Consider the following 21,788-nt stretch of genomic DNA (forward strand, 5'->3'; position numbering starts at 1 on the left):
TCAATTTCATTAAACATTGTTTGAAGTTTTAAATATACAAGGCAGTAGAGATTCAAGGATGAGCAGGATTAATTTTCCTATACTTCACAGGACTAGAGGATTGCAATGGAATAATACTTGCAAATCCTTGAGCAAAGCAGGGGAGAGAAACACAGCAGAGAGAAAAGTCTGTAAGTTCAGGCTGACACGGTGTGATTCACAGCTCTGCCCCTTACTGGAGCCCTGGGACTAAGATGCAAAGGTCTCTCTAGTCTGTTTCCTTGCTATAAAATGGGAATAAAAATGGGACTTGTCTCAAAGGGTTACTGTGGATTAAGTAAGATCAAATGAGACAGTGCATGTGAAGTGCCCAACGCAACGGGAGCTAGCAATTTTTAGTGTCTGGCACATGACAGTACTCAACACATGGCCCGTTTGTTTTTCCCTAGTACTTTGGCTTCTCAGACTTTTCTTGCAAAAGGAAGCTTAAACTATTTCTTATACCAATAAACTTTTCCTTCTGAGGCCTTGTGATGTGATCTGAGGCTGATACTGCTCTGAATTCTACAAGGAATTAAATTTAGCATTAAGAAGATCTCTTGTCATGGGAGTCAGCCCAAATCCAAAACAAACAGGTGAACTGGAGAGTGAAAACTAACATGACTGTCAGCATAAAGCCCAGGATTATCAGTCCAAACAGTGCCTTTACGGCAATTAAACGTGACTTGCCAGAGAGCTCTTATTTACTGTGCCTTTCCACAGCAGCCCTGTGACTTAAAGAAGGTGGCATGGCTGCTCTACTGAGGCTGGGTCTGCATTCCGGATGACATTTTCCACCACTGACCACTGGGGTGTCTTACCTGCTGCTTTGAGGAGAGCTGCCAGCCTGGTAGACCCTCTCCCAGCTGCTATGTGCAGCGGTGTGCTTCCATCATAGGTGGTGCTGTCTACGTGGGCATCACCCTGAAATCCAGCCCAGACAGAAAAGGGTTAGTCCCAGGTGCTCTCACCCTTTTGTCCCCACCTCCCCCCGTCTGCATGGGGTCATATTACCAGCCCAGTTGCTATTTTGGGCAGGCTCTGCCATTGAAGAAAGTCAGCTAGAGATACCGGGCAAGGGATGCGGGGAAAGCCTGAGCTGCCACTCTGAAGCCTTGCTTAGATATGACACAGATAGAGCCGAGTGTCAGGAGACAGGCTGTTCCTGACATCATTCTTTGAAAAGATTTTCCCAATTCGCCCTCGGGAATTTAATGCAAAGGCACATAAGTGCATCCCTCACCTCCAGGAGCAGGCAGCCAGCCAAGGAGATGTTGTCCTGCTCCACAGCCAGGTGCAGCGCCGTGCGCCCCGACTTCCGCTCCTGGGCGTTGACGTCCGCCCCGGCGGCCAGCAGCAGCAGCAGACATGGCAAGCTGTTGCTCATCATGGCTATGTGAATGGCGTTCAGACCTGCGGCCCAAGCACAAGGATGGTCACGGGGCAGGAAGGCTGCTCCAGGATGGCCCTCTGAGAAGCTGAAGTAAATGACAAAACTGGACCACAGGGAAGGAAGGCTGTTGGGGATCACTGTGTCTGCGGCTGACAGTCTCCACTCCAGACGTCTTCACAGGCACTGTACGTCAACTGTTCTGCGTGTGAACCCACACACTCCTGTTAACCTTCTCAGGAGACCCTGAGAACAACATTCTCCGAATAAATGATGCCTTCTATGTGTCAAGACCGTGTCTGCTCAGGCCTCTGCTTTTTCCTCCTCCTAACTATTCCAAATCAACTTTAAAGGACTTAGCTACAGTGAGCAACAGAGATTTCCACAAGGGATGATGAATTCCAGATGATTAAGGAAGGCACTTTGGGGTGCAAATCAAATAACACACATTTAGCAAATAGCTACTAACTGTTTAGAAAGCAGATAGAGGAGGTTCTACCACGATGTGGGGTTGTCACTTACCTTCCCCGTTGGGGTGGTCGATAAGTAGTGCTGCCTTTTTGTGCTTGAGTAAAATACTGAGAATTTTATCATGTCCTCCTTTGGCAGCTAGGTGCAAAACAGAGTTACCCAAGCGGTCCAGAAGGCTCAGGTCGGCCCCGGCCCTCAGCAAGTCCTCCACCACAGCCTCCTGCTTGGTGATCACTGCCAAGTGCAAGGGCGTCTGGGGAGTGAAGAAGGGGCAGGAGATGACACTGGTCAGCAGCACAACAAACACCGGCTTATTAGCTGTCACTGCAATAGGTAGAATCATACTGAGGGGCCATTTCTCAGTCCCAGATTAACTTCTCACCTTTGCAAATGAACTACTCTCTGTTCCATATCACATGCTCATGAAGTACACATACTGGACTAACAGTCATTCAATTATCAAGATCATTTTTATATTTACAATTCTTAATAGCGTTCCTATTTCTCACTACAGCCCACTAACTGCTGATATGTTAACTCATCTATTATAGTAAATTTAGTTTTCTTGAATTTCTAGTAGGAATCTACCTTCAGCTGATAAATCCATATGCTAACAAAGCAAATTTACTAAAGAAGCTTCAATGAACTACCCAATAGAGACCAATTAACAAAGGTGCTGTCAGTCTACACTGACATGGAAAAAATCTGCTAAATTAAAAAATATCGTTTCCATGGACTGACTCCATGAGACCAGTCAAGAGAACCCTCCCACTCCCCTTTTATAAAAGGATTCTCAAAGTCGTAACCAGGACAAGAGAACCAGCTCACTAAGAGGGCTCAGATGGACAAACTTGCTTAGCTGCTGACACCTAACAGGTACATAAATAGTCCATGTGATTACCCTGACCAAGAAGTAGTGCTCCAGCAAATGCAAATGAGATGTTTTGAAAACTGCGTGTTTTCAAAATGAGTAAGACAAACACAATCATGAAAGTATCTTTCAAAGAACTGAGGTCGTTGACAGAGGAAAGCAATATATTTTTATACAAATCAGTCTATTTCACAGGAGCCTGTGAAATCCAGCCTGTCTAGTGACAATTCACCTAAACTTTCCTTCTCAGTAAGCAGTTGCCGGCTGTGGCAGTGACGACAGGTGGGCCACCAACATCTCGGCTGGTGCATGGCGTGTGAGAACAGGATGAAAGATGCTCGGGCCATCTACGTGTCATTACAGTGGTTATTTAATATAACAAGACAGGATTTTTTGGTTTCTTTTAATACCAAATTTCCACTCTTGCCCTTATTTCTTTCATCCTTTAGAATTATACCCTGGCTTGAAATGAATCATGTCCTTAGAACTTTAGATACTGTAGCCAAGTGCCTTCCTCTCAAAAAATAAGTAAATAAAAGCTATGTTCATTAATCAGATATGTTATTTGGGGAGATGGGAAAAAGAAAGAGTAAGATTGGAAAAAAGATCTGAAATCATACCAGAGATTAGCTATCTATAGTTTTCATATAATTTCTTTCATATCATACAAAATCTCACCATGAGTAAAAAAGTTTTCTTTTTTTTTAAAGTTTTTTCCCTTCTGGTCTCACTGAAGGTTTTTTTATGCTATTTCAGACTAGAGCTTAAACCTCAGGGTTGTATCTTACTCAGTTACACAAGGAATCCAGGAACTTTTAATGCTATGCCTCTTGGCATGCTGTCTTAAGTGGACATTCTGCAGAGCCAAGTATACAAATGCCCCAGCAAACCAACTCCTGCCTACATATCTGAGTGGAACAAATCCACAAGGGCACATGGGTGAGACTCTTCACTGAAGTTCTGTCTGTGGAGCTAGGAAGCAAGACGCTGGTTAAATGTCTATTGTTGGGGAACAGGTACATAAAAAGTGGAAGATGTACACTATGGGATCCTCTTCAGGAGTAAAACAGTGAACTAGCTGTACACACAAGTGCATGGATAAATCCCACAAATAGCAAAGGCAGACACAATGACATGTAGCACAAAGCTACTTACGCATTTTAAAAATACTTACAGGAAAAACTAGACAGACACGCACAACTGAGTGCACGTAAAACTGACGACCCCTACCCTCTCAAGATCTGTGGATTGTATCAATGTCAGTTTCCTGGTTTTGATACTGGACCATAGTTATGCAACATGTTACCACTGGGGGAAACTGGGTGAAGGGTACATGCAAACCTCCTGGTACATTTTTTGGTAACCACCTATGAATCTAGAATTAAATTAAAAATTTAAGAAAAAGGTTTATACAGAGCAGGAGTATAATGTACATTGTGTGTGAGAATATATGAAAACATCTGTCTTATTTAAAGGATACATATTTATGTAGCCAATACCTAGGAAAATATTTATTATAAACGTAATAATTATACTGGGGAGTAAAGCTGGGAAACTTGTATGCTGCCAGGGAGGGTAACCTTGATTCTCTAATGTATTATCCATATGTACCATTCTAAAAACCAGGAATATATATTTATAGTGGTTAAAAAGAAAAAAATTATATACACAAAACCCCATTGATGTTTAACAGGAACATACGCAAATAAACCAATTGATGTCAAACACAATGTTGGGGGTGGGGTGGGGAGGAGAATAGGGTTTAAAGGGAATAGATTTCAGAAATATTTTCAGAAAAATCTTAACTCTATGCACTTGGATTATTTTGAGTGTGTCTTTCTCTAGAAGGTGGGTGGGGAGAGAGATCTGATCATGACAGATGGCCACAGAAATGTACTAAGATTAGTAAAAGGTATTTTGGGAGACTGTTTAAGACAATTGCCAAATAATCCAAAACTGTATAATTTCCCATAAGAATAGCTAACAGAGAAACTTAACAACATATAAATGAAAGTTTAAAATCTTAGTGGGTTTCTAGTTCTCAGATAAAAGTTGCCACTGGGTGTGTGCTTGAGACTGAGAAGGCAAACCAGGAGATCCAGATCCTTGCCCGTTAATGAGAACAGTGGTAGGTGAGGAAAATGCAGCTGTATTTGCATGAGAGTCCCCAGATCAGAAGGCACAGAAATGTCAAAGGTGGTGGTTTCAAGGTTTTTGTCTCCAGCACACTGGAGAGTCTCAATATATGTAACTGAATGATACAGTACGGAGTTCAGCACGTAATAAATCACAGCTACTGACCCTGGCGTGCAGTGTGCTTTGCAGGTCCTATTTATAAACAGAAAAACAAGCAATTCCTTGAATCTGACCTACAGGCAGTGAGGGTAAGCAGTCTTCGAAAGGAGGATGGAGAAAGGGAAGATGTTCCATTTCTAATCTTACTTGTACACTTGTGACAGTGAAAAGGCACAGTCGGTCCAGAAGCCTGAGAGAATCAAGCTTCAGGGGCCAAACGACTTTCCAAATACCAGCAACACCCAAAATGGTATGAAAATTTGAAGAAGCTATCCTTTAAATATAAATCTAAAATTAGACCTCATCCTAGTTATTTTATGAGTCAGCAAAGAATCCCCGACTTCATTTTTCCTTTGATCTTAAGCATGACAAGCCAAAGATGAAGCCTCATGCCTGACATCCCATGGGAAATCGTTGCTTTCCCTTATCAGGAAAACACCTGTTCACAGATAAAAATCTGTTGAGATCTAGCTACACGTAAATGTAAACATTTTGGTACTTTTGCTTTGAGGAAATAAAAATGGTTCACGTCACTTAATTTAAAATTTGAGAACTGGAACAGGTACGGTTACTGTGTAAATAACTGTACATGATGGTTTTCCATATTTTTAGAGTAAGAGATATGCTTGAATTGGGCATCCAAGCATACCATTGAGAACCAGGAGGACTGGGAAATCACTTTGGGTCTTGTGAAGGGAATGAGAAAACAGGAAAGCAGCTGAGAAGGGGGCAAGGGCAGGAGACACTACAGAAGACTGATGGGGCTGAGGAAAGGCAGTAGGAAGGGAAAGTGCCCAAAGGAGGGAGGATAGAGCAGGGGAACCTACCTGCCTCCTGCCCCCCTGCGAGTGGCTGGCCCCGGTCTGCGGGCTCCCTACACCCAGCATGTAGACTTTGGTTTTGTCCAACAGTTTTAATTTCCCCTCCCCACCTGCAGTCTGCATGTGCCCAGTAGGCAGCCTCACTGAATCTCCAGTTAACCTCTCTCTCAAGTATCTGAGGACCTCTGTAATAGAAGTTCCTCAAGTAGCTTTGAGTCAACCTCATTTCTATGTAAACCTGACCTGGGCAAAACTCTTTGGTGATGCCTGTTTTCCTCATCTTGAGCTTTCTGTTTCTGAAAGACACTTTTTCCTTCTCAAGCAACCTTTTTACCTTTCTGCATTCTGATTTTAGCACCCTCATTTGATATGCATTTAACCTAGATGCTGCCAACACCTTTCAGCAGACTTCAAACTTCTTGTAAATTACTGGCCTCTAATACTTTTTTTTCAATTTTATTTTTTCTTGACAGATGTGACATATTTACTCTAGGGTGACTGACTGCTGTGGTAGATTTCTGAAGTTTAAAGTTTGCCTTCCACAGCAGGATGCTGAATTTCATTGTGGGGCGATCACTACTACACCCACAGATCAAAGGATCCTAATTCATAAAAAAACATTCCTATATAATGGGCTTTTGGGATATTACCTGCAAAGATATTTTGTTTTATTTTTGCTACTGTTAACATTATATGCTACTATTAATACACACACACACATGCACGTACAAACCATGGATTTTTCTTCAGTTGTCCCCTTGATGTTTCTGCTTACCTGATAGAGGTCATTTCTCATGTTGATAATCTCATCAGAAATCAAGCCAGATGTGACTTCTAGCAGATCTCTCACAAGCTGAGCATGAAGGTTGATGATTGCTAAGTGTAAGACACTGGAATGAAAATATAGTGGCAATAATCAACTAAAGTGTTACTGGAAGGAAGAAAAAGATTCCCAAGATAGGATGAGACTTGCAGACTGAGTCTGGCACTCGTACCTAGTTTTCCTTGGCCTCCAGGTGTGTTTTGTCTATGAGATGTCCTGAATCCGATGTGGGGATGCTCTGCTGCCTACCCATTTATAGTGCCTGCCTGGTCTCTGGGGGGCATTCAGGTCGGACCCTTTGAGGTGTAAAGGAACCTGGGCTTCAAGGCAGAGAGACCTAAGTTCAAATCCCAGCTCTGCCTTTGTGCTTTGGTTTCGGGGCATTTTCTCCTCTAACTTTTCCCTGACTTTCCCTGACACACAGATGAGGTATATAAGATGCCTGAACTAGGATCTGTTCAGAAACATGCAGTTACCTCACCTGGCCCTGCCGCCTTCTCCAAAATACAGTATGGTGGCTTTTTAAGATCTTCCTAGGTCCCAAGAGGGGAGAATGGAGTCAAGCTCTTAGCTATGGGGAGAAGACTCTTGACAAACTTCTGAAGGAACAGTGGGATTGTATTTCTCCCCTAAATTATTCCCTCTGCCTGGAATGGTTTTGCTCCTCTTCTCTGCCTAGACAACGCCCTTCCATCCTTCATATTCCAGTCCAAACCTTCTATCCTTGGAGAAGACTTTCTCAACTTCCCAGGCAGAGCAGCTGTCTCCCCTCAAGTTTACTGCGGAGCGAGAACTGCAGTTTCCTATACCTCCTCCTCCCTCTGGGACCTTGCTGGATGCTGGCTCTCACTGGGTCAGCCTTCTAGCCCTGGCACACAGTTTAGGCACTAAAATAAGGCTGAAAGAACGACCCTAGGGCTTACACTAATGAGGCTGAAAATACTGGCAGATGCCAAGCATCACTCCTAGGAACAAATTTTTTTAATTCTTAAAAAAACTTGCTATTAAAATTAATTTGAAATGACTCAACAACAATAAATGTGGCTACTCTCTGTCTAGAGCTTCTGTTTACCAAACTACACTAAGCACTGGATATACATTATCTTATTTATCATAAGAATGATCTTATGAGGTACGAAATATTATCTTCATTTTTCAGGTGATGAAACTGAGACTTATAGGTAAAACAGAACTCAATCCAGGCCTCATATTAAGCCCAGGTCTGTCTTGCTCCAAAGCCATGTCTTAACCCCTTAAGCCATCCTGCTTCAGGGGTTCATGTGTACTGCTCCGTGGAGTTTTAGATGAACATCTGGGAGGGTGACTCCTCCCAAGTCTGGCCAGATTACGACACAGAGCACACTCGAAAGTATCACATGGAGGCAGTACATATGGGCCTGGAGGCACAGGCTGGGTTTCCTCTGGACATATCAGATGTCGTTTTGTTCAGGCCACTGTCTTAGTCATGGCAAGTATGTATTACTTGGGATTAACACTGGCACAGGAGGGCCTGAAAGCCAAACTGTGACTTCATTCTTTGAGAGATATTTTTAAATGAATGATTTCAGGGTTTCAGTGCTGTCTTTTGAAACGTAGGACTAGAAGAAGACTTCTGAAGTCTGATGCAGACATGATGCACATATACCAAGAAAAAGGTCGTACTCTAAAAACTGCCTAAAAATTTCCATGTGCAGCTCAGCATTTCATAGCAGAAGTACATCCCCCTCCCCCATAAGCTTTCACACCCTCATGGGAATTTCCCCAGTACCAGAAGTTTTCATTATTTTTTTCTTTATTGTATTTTCTGTGATGACTAATGGCCACAGGATTCAGACTATTAGCCGAATAGGATAAGCTCAGTGAAAAGAAGAGGACTCAGCCGGGAGGGCCAAAAGCCATCCCTTGTCTCCAGTCTTACGAGGACCCTTCTTTGGTCTCCCCAAGTCCCACCCTGTGCGCCTGCTTGCGTGAGTACGTCTGGGGTCCTGGGAGGGGACTGTAAGGATTCATCTTCTGCTTGGGCAGGGAAGGCACCACCTCGGCCTTCCCGTATACACCAGGTCCTCACACACGTCTGTACCTTGCCCTCAATGCACGGCTCCCGTATCCCTTTCCACAGTCCGCCCTTCAAGCACCAGCAGTCCCTTTCTAACTTGCATGTGACTCGTCTGTCTTAGACTCACCAGTTCAGCAGATCCCTAAAAATGTCACCTGAAATGCTACTGCGCTGTCTGGGTTAACTGCTTTCTCTTGTGGTTACGTGCTATTGAACGCTAACTGGATTATTTAACCCTGTAAAAACATTCTGCTGCTCACGACATTACACAAAGAAGGCTGTACCGGTTCCTCTCATACTGTATAAGAAGGCCAGTGGTTACACCACATCCTTGGTTACGCTGCAAGGAATGAGAACAAAGGTCTCTGTTTGAAACCCCGAGGCTGGCACTTTCCTAAAGCGTTTGGTTCAGTGTTCAAACTGAGGTTTAAAACCCGGCACCCAGGAGCTCTTCCACAGAGAAGGATTTCTCATCGTTGACACTATCTTGGGAAGGTTTTTAGATAAGGCAACTTGAATTGGAGGGCTGCTGTCTCTCGTTATTTTTATAGGCTTTGAGATCATTTCAGAAGTCTCAATGAAAGGACTAGGAGAACTGTTTTAGAAAGAAGCCAGGTGGCTTTGCAGATGCAAGCTCAGTCGCAGCAGGCCTGGGAAGCATGGTGCTCGGAATGTCGGGCTCCCACGCAGCGTGGGTTAGAGCAGTCACCGGCGTCTGATCCAGCCTCAGACCGGTGACCGCTGACAGGGCCAGCCGAGGAGGAGTCAGTACCTGGGCAGGAGTGACGGCTGCCTCTCATCACTGTGCTGCTGTTGCTGTGCTGTGTCTGTGGGGCTGCTTCTTGAGAACGCTATCGTTACAAATACGCAGTTGGGGTAACAAGTGCTTTAGGGATTTGGCGAGGCCAAATGGTGTATGATTCCAATAAATAAAGCAAATATTATTAGCTCAATAAATAAATGTGTATTAAATATCCTTCTAAATCTCATTCCAACAAATAAAGCAAGGCTTTTAAAAAGTACCATTCCCTACACACGTCTTCGTTTTCCTGCCCAGAGCACTGGACTCTTAGAAGAGAACCCCAGCTATTTAGAGCCCAGTAGGTGAGAGCCACAGGACAGCAGAAGCAAATCATGCCTCTCGACCTTACTGATACATTATTTCCCTTGAGAGAGTGTTTCAGTTGCAGGACCCAATAACTTTGATCAAGTTTTCTTGTCTCTAACTAGCACGCATTTAATTCTTTTTGCCTTTTGCTACTTGAAAATGCTTGTTTGCGTAAGTCCCAACTCACCTGTCCCCATTCTCATCCTGTACGGCGGTGAGATGGCGCTGGACAGCCAGCAGCATCTTCACGTCTCCTGTCACTGCGTAGTCAAAAAGGGCGTTGGCGTGCTGTTTGGCAAGCTGCATAGCCTTCTCTAGAAAGAGGTTGTCTGCAAGGCAACGGTCACAGTCACAGCTGAGCTTCCTTACTTGCTCTGCAGGGATGGCATGCTTGAGGCCAAGGCCACTAGCCTCAGGGTTCTGGTACCCTAAAGCATATCGTTTTAGTTGAAAATGCTCCTTTCCATGCTTCACTAGAAAGAGCACAACTGGACACTGGCTCATCAACAAATATAGAGGCTGATCTCAAAACCTGTCTACAGTTTGTTTGGGGAAAAGAAATTCAGAAATGTCTTATTTTAGGGGGGAACAATCAATGTTAATTGATTGCAAATCTGCAATCAATGTTAATTGGATGTTGCCGTAATTGTAAATAACCGAGCTCTTGGTGAAACAATCCTTTGCTGGAGTCCTGAACAACTTTCTTGTCCAGCAAAAAGTGTCAAAAAAACAGTCTCTGCCACAGATAGACTCTCCATGAGCCACTGGTGTTTTTGTAAAGTCTGCTTCCTGAAGGCCAGTGGGAGGCAAATTGTGGCTTACAGGCCAAATCCGGCGCGTGGCCTGTTTCTATACGGCCCCCTAGCTAAGCCCGGTTTGTACATTTTTAAAGGGGTGTTAGAAAAAAAGAACATGTGACAGAAACTATATGTGGCCCCCAAGTCTACATAGTTACTATCTTTCCCTTTAAGAAAAAAGCCTTCCAAGCACGATCTAGGGTGACCTAGACCACAATACATACTCTGATGGGTACCGGTTCCAGACACGCACAAAAGTGCACTGTCCCTCCTAGTCCTAACTCTTCAAAGAAGGCATCACGATAAAAGGAAAAGTTCTGATTTTCAGGTGAAGTTCCACTTCAGTGTGATGGTCAAGCTACAGCCTAGAGTGGGAGACTGCTGACGTTATGAAAACTATTATCTGTGGTGGAAAGGAGTGAGATTCTCTCATGATACGCCAACACTGCATGATTGTAACTGGAGAAGCGCATGTGAATTTCTGTACTTTGTATTCAAAGATAACACTGGGAAAGTGGAAATCCCAGTGTGAATAAAATGACCTGGCACATGCTTTTCAAAAGGCATACGGGACTGAAAAGCACACTGAACCAGATACTGATTTATCATCTTTAGATCAACAGACAATAAACCTCTCTTCTGGAAACAGGTTCCCCACCTAGCACCAACCCATCCACTCAGCAACCAGGCCAAGGCAGTACTCTGTGTGCTCACTCACCCGGGGACCTGTAATTCTCCTCCATGACCCCCACTGCACACGTCAGATCAGCCTCATCGTCCCCACTGCAGGACTCCTTATCTTCTTCTGTGGTTTCTCTTACTTTCCCAGAGAGACGTACAGCTTCTCTGTCATCACTCTTGTCACACCCTTTAGGGTCATTTTTAGATTGGGTGTCTATGGTTCCTAAGATAAAAACAAAAAAATCAGCTTTTTCCTCAGTAAAATCTATTAACTAAGCTATAATTCACTGTTTCCATGAAGGTCAGATAGACGTAGGAGGCACGTTTATTGCAAAGGGTAAAGAAAAGCAGCAATTTAAAATTCCTTTTGCAATGGTCGTAAGTAACATGTTTTGGAACTATTTTAAAGCCATTTCCAAAAAGCTTTTTTTTTTTTAATTGGGGTATAACTGACATAAAACATTGTGTTACTTCCAGGTGTACAATATGACTCGGTATTTGTATACAGTACAACATGATCACCACAGTAAGTCTATCATTAACATCCATCAGGATACATAGTTACAAATTCTTTTTTCTTATGATAAGAAGTTTAAAGTCTTAAAAACATTTTTTTTCACATTTCTAAAAAATGTACATCTCACTCTGTTTATTTGTAAAGGAGAAAAATGAAATAAAAGCTCTTCTGGGAATTGCAGGGAAGCAGACTTTTTAAAGTCCTGGAAAGCAGATTAGTTAGTTTTTCCCTAGTGCTCAAGTAAGCTGTACAGCTGTGATCTCAATTCCCGTTCTTCGGCAGGGGGCGGTCCAGTGCACCGCTGCTGCTCGGGCTCCTCCAGGCCCCATTGTGCTATCTGACAGCCCCTGTGAGAGCTCCGAGGCTTTCTGAGCAGACCTGGCTCAAATCCTGGTTCTGCCACTAACAGAGGTACCCTCTGTGTGTGCATGATCATTTCTGAACCTTGGTGTGCTCTGTCTGTAAAATGGAGACACTAACACTTTCCTTAGAGAGGAATCCTGAAGATGACAGCTAAAACATGTAAAAGCCCCTGGCATAAAACAGGTGTTGAATACAGGAGAAGACTTTCCTGTAGCATTTCTGCAATGCGTGAACACCAGACTGAACATGTAATATGAACTATGAACACATGATATGACAACTGCTAATTAGGGGATATATTTGATGAGAAAAGATCATGCCTATAAAATAACTCCAAATGTCTTCAGAAGTGTAGTATTTGAGAAAGAGAATAGGCAAGTTCGGTGATTTTATGTTTGAACAGTCAAGTCTCTATACGTCCCTTTTTAATGTTCTTTTCTTTCCCCTGTTCATGCCACTTACAAAGTAAATAAACATAAACATAGGATCAGGAATAGAATTTATACTCTCCAAAGGAAATAATAATTTTTTGGAAAAGAAGTGTTTTCTTAATTTATTTGCATTCACCAATTTTTTTTTCAAGAGAATGTTTTAAGTAATGTGGTAAGTAATGATTTAAAAAAAACTTTTTGGTTTTAATTCATTTTAAAATAATTTTTTGTTCCTTTCTCAGTACTAAAAAAAAAAAGTGTTACTTACCATGCTTCATCCCAGCATTAGATTTAGTGGTTCCAGGGTGGAAGGTAATTCCACCATATGTAGGAAATCCGTAGTGGGGGAAGCCATAGCCTGCAATGGCAAATACAGTAAATGAAACCTTGCAATGGATTTTTTTTTTTTTAAGACTCAGCAAACCTCCTTTCGGTGTCCCTCCTTCAGGTGAGCACACACTCTGGTGTGCCCCACACGGTGCTTCTGTTGAGAGTTTGTAGGACTCATTATTGGGGCTCACGGGTTGGTCAGCATTCCACTCTGGTAAGGTTTACATACTAGGCTCGGGTAATAATTTAAAATTCCTTTTGAAATGATCGTAAGTAACATGTTTTGGAGCTATTTTAAAGCCACTACCAAAAAACCTTTTTTTTTCCCCTTTTTTTAAATTGAGGTAAAAGGTAAGAGCTCAGACAGAGCCCAGGCTTGGGGCAGCGTGGAGGAGTTCCTGCTGGAGAAGGCCTCCTGCTCCCATGTGAGGGGAGAGGCTAACGGTGAGGAGTCACCACCCAGACTCAGACTTGCTGACACGGATGGCAGTAAAATAACCTCTGGAGAGAAATACTGAACTGAACAAAATACAGAAATACATACTCACTTCCCAACATAGCCACGCCCCCACTGTTCATTTTCATGCACTTTTAGTGGGAGCATAACCTGGTAAAACTCTTTGGGGAAGAAGTGGGTATTAGTTGCCATACTCTGACACAGTAGTTTCACTTCAGAGAATCTAATTTACAAAAATAATTTGTAAAAAAAGAAAGGCAATGTGGATAAGGGGGTTTACTACAACATTTTATATAAGAAAAAGGAGACAACATTCAAGTAAGTTATACTATGGTTTGTTCACCTAATGAAATATTACGAGTCATTAAAATGATGCTTAAAAATGATGCTTATATAAAGTTTGTATTACCATGGGGAACTGCTGATGTTAACCCGTTAGGAAAAAGCAGCCTATATGACTCTCTGCACAATCAAGATGTGATGATAATACATAGGGCACACCAGTACGCGGGTTAAAATACTACGCACAGTGATATGGCTATGCTTGGGAAAATGGATAAATCTGTATTATAATGTATGTATAGACAAAAAATAGCAGTTAACCTCTGACGGCAGTATTTTATGTATTCTCAACTTTTCTACAACATAGCGTAAATATAATATGAAATCTTTTCAGTGTTGCCAAGGAATACCAAGACAGCTGTACCAAAAAAAAAAAAAAAAAAGAAAAAAAAAAGGGCAGGGAAGGGGGAATATACCAAAATGTTAACAGAAGTATTCTTTCGATAACTGGCTTTGGATAACTTTTTTTCTTCTTACAGTTTTTGATATTATCTATCCATGTATAATAACATGAACATGCATTTCTTTGAAAAATTATATATTTGCTGGGAAATTCTAGTTAATGTATCATGTTCAATAATGTCACAATCACTCAACTCATAGAGAAATCTAGGAAAAGAAACGTCTACCCTGACAGATGTGAAAAAGCTGTAGTAAGAACAGACTTGATTCGCACCTGGACCCGCACTTCCAGCACCCCCTCCTCCACCGCCGCTGCCAAACATGCCTCCGCCTCCAGCTCCAGCACCACTGCCACCGCCGAAACTGTCCGAGAAATTGGGCATGAGCTTCTGCCGTTTCCTCTGCACTTCCTCTTTATCTGGGTTTAAAGGAAGAGAAACCAGAGGAGAAAAGATTGATTCAGTTCCACTAGTACCCACAGAGAGAATATTGATTCTGCTGGTATTTTTAAACATCTTAAAGGGAAATAGAAAGCACCCAAGGAGGAAGAGATGCCAAATTTCAAGAAGCATTGTATCTGTTCCAATGGATCTGAAGACCAAGAACCAGCCTCAGGGCGACCACAGAACCGTACACACCCAAATCTCTCTGCAACAGCTTCTTACGGCCCCTGTACCATTCAACTCACTGAGTGACTAGGCTGCCCATCAAAGATGAAGATGCTAAGACACTGAATAGGAAGAACATCACTGAGCATTTTCACTCGGTCACACAAAACAACTATTACTAATCAGCGAACATTCACTATGCATCTACAGTGAGCTAAGTGCCGAGGATACAGAGAAGTATGGCAATGTCTTTGTGGTCAGGAACCCTCCAATATAATTTTGAGACTGTAGGGGAAAGCCTTGGAGAGAGAGAGTGCACTATGATGCTATATAGGTTAAATCCATGGTGCCAGCTAGGGTTCCAGGAGTTCCCGGAAGGACTTCCAGGGAGTGCCTGTGGGCTGGGAAGTTCAGGAAAGGCTTCCCAGAATAAAACTACATCTCAGGAGAGGGCAAAGGGAGGATGTTCTGGGAAGGGGATGTAGAGGGCAAGTAACCAAGGAAGGAATGTGCCTCTGAGAACAGCAGTGGATCAGTTTAGCTCAAGTGCAAGTTCAGGATGAGGAGTTCTTGAGAAGTGAGGCTGACTGGGACCACCTGACGGAGCACCTGGAGTATGAACTTAAGGGATTTAATTTACAGGCAGGAGAGCCACTGAACGGTTTTGAACTGGGGAATGCTGTGTGCAGGGTGGTATTTTAGGAAGATTCGTCTGTCACTGGTGCATAGGACGAAATAAAGAGTCAAAGTGAGAGGCAGAGACAGTGCAGACATAAGGTGTTCCTTAGTGGTCACCACGATAATAAAAACAAGTGGACCTCCCTGACCGCCCCCCCCCCCAAATAAAACAATGAAAGAGGGATCTACAGCCGTTGGTGACTCATGAGATACGTGAGGCTAAAAGTCTGAGAGCACTACTTGACTAAAATTCAGGGATGCCCCCTGAGATTTCTGAGTGGCAAGGTCTAGATGCTACTTCGGCTTTTCCCCCTCATTCCTCATGTGGTTGCTCTGTTTTTCTTTTACTTCTCACTAGCTATGCTTCTCACCAGCCCTGAGTTCTGCCAGTGCCTTTGTGGTCTCCTGCTGCATTTCTGTTTCTTCTTTCTGTTTCCCTTTCTTTCTTGTCTCTGATTTTTTCCCACCATATATATTTTTTTCTCCCTTCTCTCTTTTGAATGAAGGGGTGAAGGAAGTTTTTCACTTTTTGTTTAAATTAAATAAAACAGTCAATACAGTTTTTTTTTTTTTTTCCAATCAGCAGCTCCGTACTAAACAATTGTCCTAGTTCTGATTCTTTGTGTCAGTTCTGGTCAGTGTTTACGTTCAGAAAGATCTTCTCTCATTTCTAATTCTGCGGTTGTTTTAGTCCGCTCAGGCCTAGAAAGAATGCTGTTGTTTACTGATTATCTCGTGATCATCTAAGTGCAGCTGGAAGATGAAGCAGGGGAAAGTAGGGTAGCAAAGTGAACTTTAAAAATAATCTTTTAAAAACGGATCCTGTCCAGACTTGTTAGGAAGAAAAAAGCCAACGTGGGTCAACTTTGAAGAAAATAGGCTTCCACTGGAAAGGGGTGATCTCAAAGGGGGAACACTTGAACAATTTCCTTATCAAAGGTTTTGGACAGATTTATAAAGTTTCTCCACCAGTGGTACTATAATGAACTGTTAGTCATAATTATTACTCATCCTATAAGCCGTTGTTCTCACATGGAATATTGATTCATTAGAATATGAAACACAAGAGCAAAGCAGACAACATACTCACCTTCAGAAATAAGTGTTATCTACTGACATGCTTTCTAGCAAAGAGATCATTTGGTATTTGCTATGCACTCCTTTTGACTTATAAAACAGGGACAGTCACTGGTTATATTTCACAGTAAAATGGGAATTTTCAAGAGTCAATTGAAAAAACATTAACTATCCTACAGCCATTAAGATTTTGATGACAAGAAACTGATATGGAAAATTCCACATGACAAGCTTTATTATAAAAGAACCTGCGGCCTGAATTTACATCGACTTGAACGTGGAGAATTTCACACTGGGTTCATTTACGCTTGTGGTCTGCCTTTGACAGTGGACCACGGGAGGCACTACCGAACATCAGCCTATTCTAAAAGAGACCTAAGAGCCACTCACTACAAGCTCTCCTTTCACAGAAGAGGAAGCGTAAGCTACGATGGATCAGGGACCTGAGTGAGGTCAGGGCAGAGGGAAGCTCAGACACAAAGTCTAGCGGGCATTCCATGATATTACGTCACCGTTCTTTGGGAAACACTCGAAAATATCTTTGCTTCCTTTAACAATCATGATTTAAGTTAACAGCTTAGTTCACAAATGCCAATAAAACTTTTAGCCTCTACCACCTTTTGATGTCCATGTGCCTTAAAAGGAAAAAAAATCTTGTTTTTTGGGTTCTAGTTTGCGAGTAAAGATGCCTGCGTTTACCCTGACCATGACTTTCACAACTTAAAGGTTGTGGTTCCATGTCTTCCTAACCTCCGTCTTTCCAGACTGAAGTCATTATGGTCTTTCCTTGCCTTTGTAACAGCGGTTCCTCAACTATCTTCTTCCCTCACCTATCACCCCTCTCTTGTTGATTTTAACTGTCTCTCCGGGACCTAACCATGGGTCCACGAAGTTTTTATGAGATACAATGTCAGTGACCACAGAGGATGCAGAGTTCAGGGCTGGATGATTCTGTACAACAAAAAGGAGTATGAGATATTTCTTTGTTTAATGTCCTACTTGATGGCACCCAACAAGTTACTAGCCTTTTGGATGAGGATGGCAACTTGGCTGGTCAATCAATAACTCAGCTCTCTGATATTTAACGAGCATCTACTATGTGACACAGACTGTTCTAGATGTAGCAATAAACATGGAAGACCGAATGTGTGACCTAAGGAACATTCTTCTACTGGACGTAGGGAGAAGACAAGAGACAAAGTAATAGGTAAGATAATTTTACATATTGATAAAAAATAACTAGAGAATATAAAGCTAGGCGATGAGACAGGAAGTGACTGTAGGGGCTTGGGCAGAGGAAGGTGGACTCAATAACTTCTGAGAAGTGCACACAGTGGTTCCCTGGGTTGTACAGTTTGGATTCATTTTCACACACTTACACTTAACTGGCCTGTTATTTTTCTGGCCAGTCATATGGTTGGTGTGATTATTTCTCCATGTGATTATTTCATCTTGGGATCTTATAATCCAGAAGGTTTTGCAGACTAAGGTAATTTGCTACCTTCAATAAAACAGTTGTAATCTCACAATGACTCAATCACAATACATGTTCACCATTCTTTCTGTGGAGCTCAACTGCTAACTCTTATTTTTCCAGATGGTTCTTTTTATATTGTTTGTATTGTACAGTGCTTTCAGTCAATGACAGTCAGGAAGGTAAGTGTTTGAAGGATAAAGGTGAGATTCTGAACTTTCGGGAGACCCCATTCTCTCACCCCAGCACCAGACAGCTCCCACTGTACGAGGGTGGGGATGGAAGCGACAGTCTGAACGCACCGCCGCACAGACACCAGTGGGGAAGGGGCACAGGCAGCTGGAAACTCAGCGCAGCTCTGACTATTCCTAGGCTCACACATGTGTGGGTAATCTGGGTTGCCTTTTTGTTTTTTACATGATTCTCTGTGTTAGAAAAATTGACATTATTTTGAAGACATCATTTAGGAGAAGAAATCTATTTTTTTTTTCCTTCAGAAAGTCCTCCATACCCCTCAAATTGCCATGTTTCTCTCCTGTGTCTACTTTTAAAGAAGGGTGTGCAAATTTTATGCAGACGGCGGCACTCAGCAGACCTCGGGCAGTTCCTGGGAGGGGAAGTGAAGAGAAGTGAGGCAGCTTCTGGGGGAGCCGCGTGGGCAGGGCTCTCCACCTCCATTTTAACCAGAGTCTCTCAGGTTTCTATACTGGGACTTTACACTAAATTTCACATGGAGAGAAGAAAAGGCTCTTCTGCTGACAGTGTTTTCAAACCGCCAGTAACGAAACGCACTATAAGTCTGACCCATCAGGAGAGAGGTCACCAGCTCAGAAAAGAAACAAGAACTCACGGAACCGTCTTCTCAATGCTCCTGCCGCAGCGTGAATTCTAGGAAAGGAAAGCCCTCTTCAAAGATGGCCCACCACGCGTTGCCATCACAGGATCAGCAGCGGGTTGCTGCTGTGGCACCTTGTGGGTTCCAGCCTCAGCCAGGACCAGTGCCCTGTGACCATCCCTTTACTGACCTCCCTCCCCAGTCTCACTTCCCTCTAATCCAGGGGCTTCTAGTTTGTTCGTGCCACGGCCTGCTTTGCAGTCTGGTGAAGTCTACGGATCTGGTCTTAGAACCAAAGTTTTCAGTACGTAAAATACGAAACAGGATTACAAAAAACCCTCATTATTTTGAAGTACGATTCTGTCCATGGACCCCTGAGGGCTCGGTGGACTCCAGGCTAACGAGGACCTTTGCACAGTTAGCCATTCTGGGGGCCCGTTACACTCAGTCTGAGAGGACTCTCGATGCTGAGTTTCCCACCCACCCTCTCTGCAGTTCCAGTCCTGCCTTTTGAACAGCTTGTTAGGAATCTGCCACAGGAAGCTAAAATGCAACGTATTTTAAACTGAACTCCGTCTTGGCCCACCCAAATCTACTTTTGCTCCCTTGATTCTTCAATTCAGCCACATCACAACCTTCCCAGGCTGGGATTCCTAGAACCATCTCTGACTCCTGACTCCTCCTCCACGTCCTACCTCAACCAGCACCTGGACCCTCCTGACAGCAGTCCCGCACTGCCTCCTGACTCCACCTTCTGCTTTCCCTCCACTGCGCGAAGACCTGGCCTAACCTCACCACTCTCACCTGGATTCTTGCTTTACTCTTCTCAGTCACTGCTGCCTGGATAGTCTCCTCAGTGTCATGTAAAGAAGTCAGAGCCATCATTCCAAATCCAAACTGGCCTGCTCATCCCCTCTTTCCGCAATCAATACAAAATTCTTCAGGAGCCAATCGCAGCGTCTCAGAGCCTGGCCCAGGCCTTCCTTACCTGCCTTGGCCTGTAGGACTCCATCTCCCTGCTTATAGCGTTCACTTTTCTCTGAATAAACATTAGTTGTTTTAGCTCCTCAAGTTTGCTGAGCCTAGGAAACCCTTTCCTTCTCTGCTTCACACTCAATTACTGAAATATACTCCCAATTTTAAGGACCCTGACAAAGCCTTCTTCTCAGTGCCTTCTTTAGAATCAAGGGTTCTCTTCTCAGCATCCACCTATGTGTTTGTGGATGCTTCACTTTGAGAACTTATCAAAATCATAATTCACATTTTAGCTATTTAAGGAGATTGTTATCTCCCCTTCTCATGTGTCTTTTGTGAGGAAAAGAATGGTTCCTTAATCATTTTTATAGCTCTGCACTGCATGGTGGCTGAGTCCTCTGTTCCGCTGCCTCAGGCCAGGTGACAAGGGGCTGACTCTCCTACACAGCAAGCTTTATCTTCTCATCTCAACTGCCTGAACCCCGAGCTACACAATAAATGATAGACTCTCAGGTTCAAAGACAAATTCCCACATGTCTAAGTCTCATATAAAATCAGTCAAAATAACAATACTTTAAAAGGCTGGACTTCATTCCATGATCCCCGATTAGTGCATTACTTCTTTCTTTTCTAAATGCAAGTACCATGTACCTAGGGACCAGTTACTCGGGGGCCGTTGGAAGGAGGTGACTACTGGTCTTTTCTAATCAGCTTGTCCTCTCACTGGAACAAGCACAAGAGTTAAACAACCGAGTTACCTTTGATTTCAGGGTAGTAGAGAAAAGGTTTTGGCTCGCTAGTTTCCAAATCAGATTTCCTCCGAAGTTGGACGAACACGGAGGCTGGTTTTGTAATGTTGACATCTTTATACTTTGGAGTTTTGAAGACGATGGCAAACTGCAAGATACAAAGATCCCAGTGTTGGAGGAGGGCTGCGTTTCTGTTCCAGCCATGCTCATCATTAAACACTTTCTTATGCCCAATGTTTAGACACAGTGTACTAAAAAATACAGTACCCTAGAGAAGGTTACAAACTCAGAACTGTACACCCATATATTTTTATTAAATTGCCAGTGTGAAACTGAAACGTAAGACTATGCCAATGCACTGCGAATCTTCATTAGATCACTTGTCTAAAATTTCAGATGCCTTTCAGCTGTAAATAATCACAGGAATAAAATACATTGCATACACCTCCTCTTCCAAATCAGCCTTCAAAGCTGCCAAGATTATTTACAGCAACATCAGAAACACTAGTCGTGGAAAGAGAGAAATGAGGAAGGTGATATTACTACCAGCCTGCAGGCCAGCTGTGAAGAGAGTAAACTCAACGTCGTGAGGGAGACATCATGACAGGGTCAGTGCGCTGTGATGCGAGGATGGCCAAGGCTCGAGGCACAAACAGGGCATTCTCTAACACCTCTGAGACAGCCTCCTCATTCATATCTGCTAGTGCTAGAATAGTTAGGTATCTTTACATTTTTTAGTTGGATTTTTTTTGACTATGTAATATATTCACAGGGATTAAAGCCTTATAAAATATACATATATAAAAAGGTACACAATGGCACACACTGAAAATTCTCCTTGCCATTCCTGTCCCTCCTACTGTGTGCCTGCCCCCAGAAGTAAACAGAGAAGTTATTCATTTGTTTTGCATTCTTCCAGAGTTTATGCATATATAAACATGAGCATAGAATCTTTTTAATATACACTTTGTTTTATATCTATCTTCTAAAACATTTTCATGTTGTATCTTTGAGATTTTTCCATAGAGTACTCATTAGTCCATAGAGTACTCATTCTTTTTAATAACCGCACAATATTCCATCACATGAGTATACCATAATTTATTTAACTAGCCACTTACTGATGTACATTTGGATTGTTTCCAGTTTTGTGTGTGTGTGTGTGAAAACTGTACTCCCCAATCACTCAGAGTAATCATTAAGATGAGGATTCAATATT

At 42.8% G+C, this 21,788-nt stretch overlaps 1 protein-coding gene across 4 annotated transcripts in view; it reads right to left on the reverse strand.

Annotated features, from left to right (window-relative positions):
- NFKB1 (nuclear factor kappa B subunit 1) overlaps positions 1–21,788 on the reverse strand; it is a 109,344-nt gene that overhangs the window by 7,842 nt on the left and 79,714 nt on the right. For all 4 annotated transcript variants that reach the window (XM_031468656.2, XM_031468645.2, XM_031468631.2 and 1 more), the window contains exons 11-19: positions 20,579–20,717; positions 14,448–14,591; positions 12,911–13,000; positions 11,369–11,554; positions 10,041–10,182; positions 6,642–6,756; positions 1,931–2,132; positions 1,262–1,431; positions 840–942 (exon numbers count right to left, since the gene is read on the reverse strand). In XM_031468656.2, the coding sequence (XP_031324516.1) occupies positions 840–942; positions 1,262–1,431; positions 1,931–2,132; positions 6,642–6,756; positions 10,041–10,182; positions 11,369–11,554; positions 12,911–13,000; positions 14,448–14,591; positions 20,579–20,717 (1,291 nt within the window). The remainder of the gene's footprint in view (positions 1–839; positions 943–1,261; positions 1,432–1,930; positions 2,133–6,641; positions 6,757–10,040; positions 10,183–11,368; positions 11,555–12,910; positions 13,001–14,447; positions 14,592–20,578; positions 20,718–21,788) is intronic.

This window comes from Camelus dromedarius, chromosome 1 (assembly GCF_036321535.1).
Source record: "Camelus dromedarius isolate mCamDro1 chromosome 1, mCamDro1.pat, whole genome shotgun sequence".
NCBI lineage: Eukaryota > Metazoa > Chordata > Mammalia > Artiodactyla > Camelidae > Camelus > Camelus dromedarius.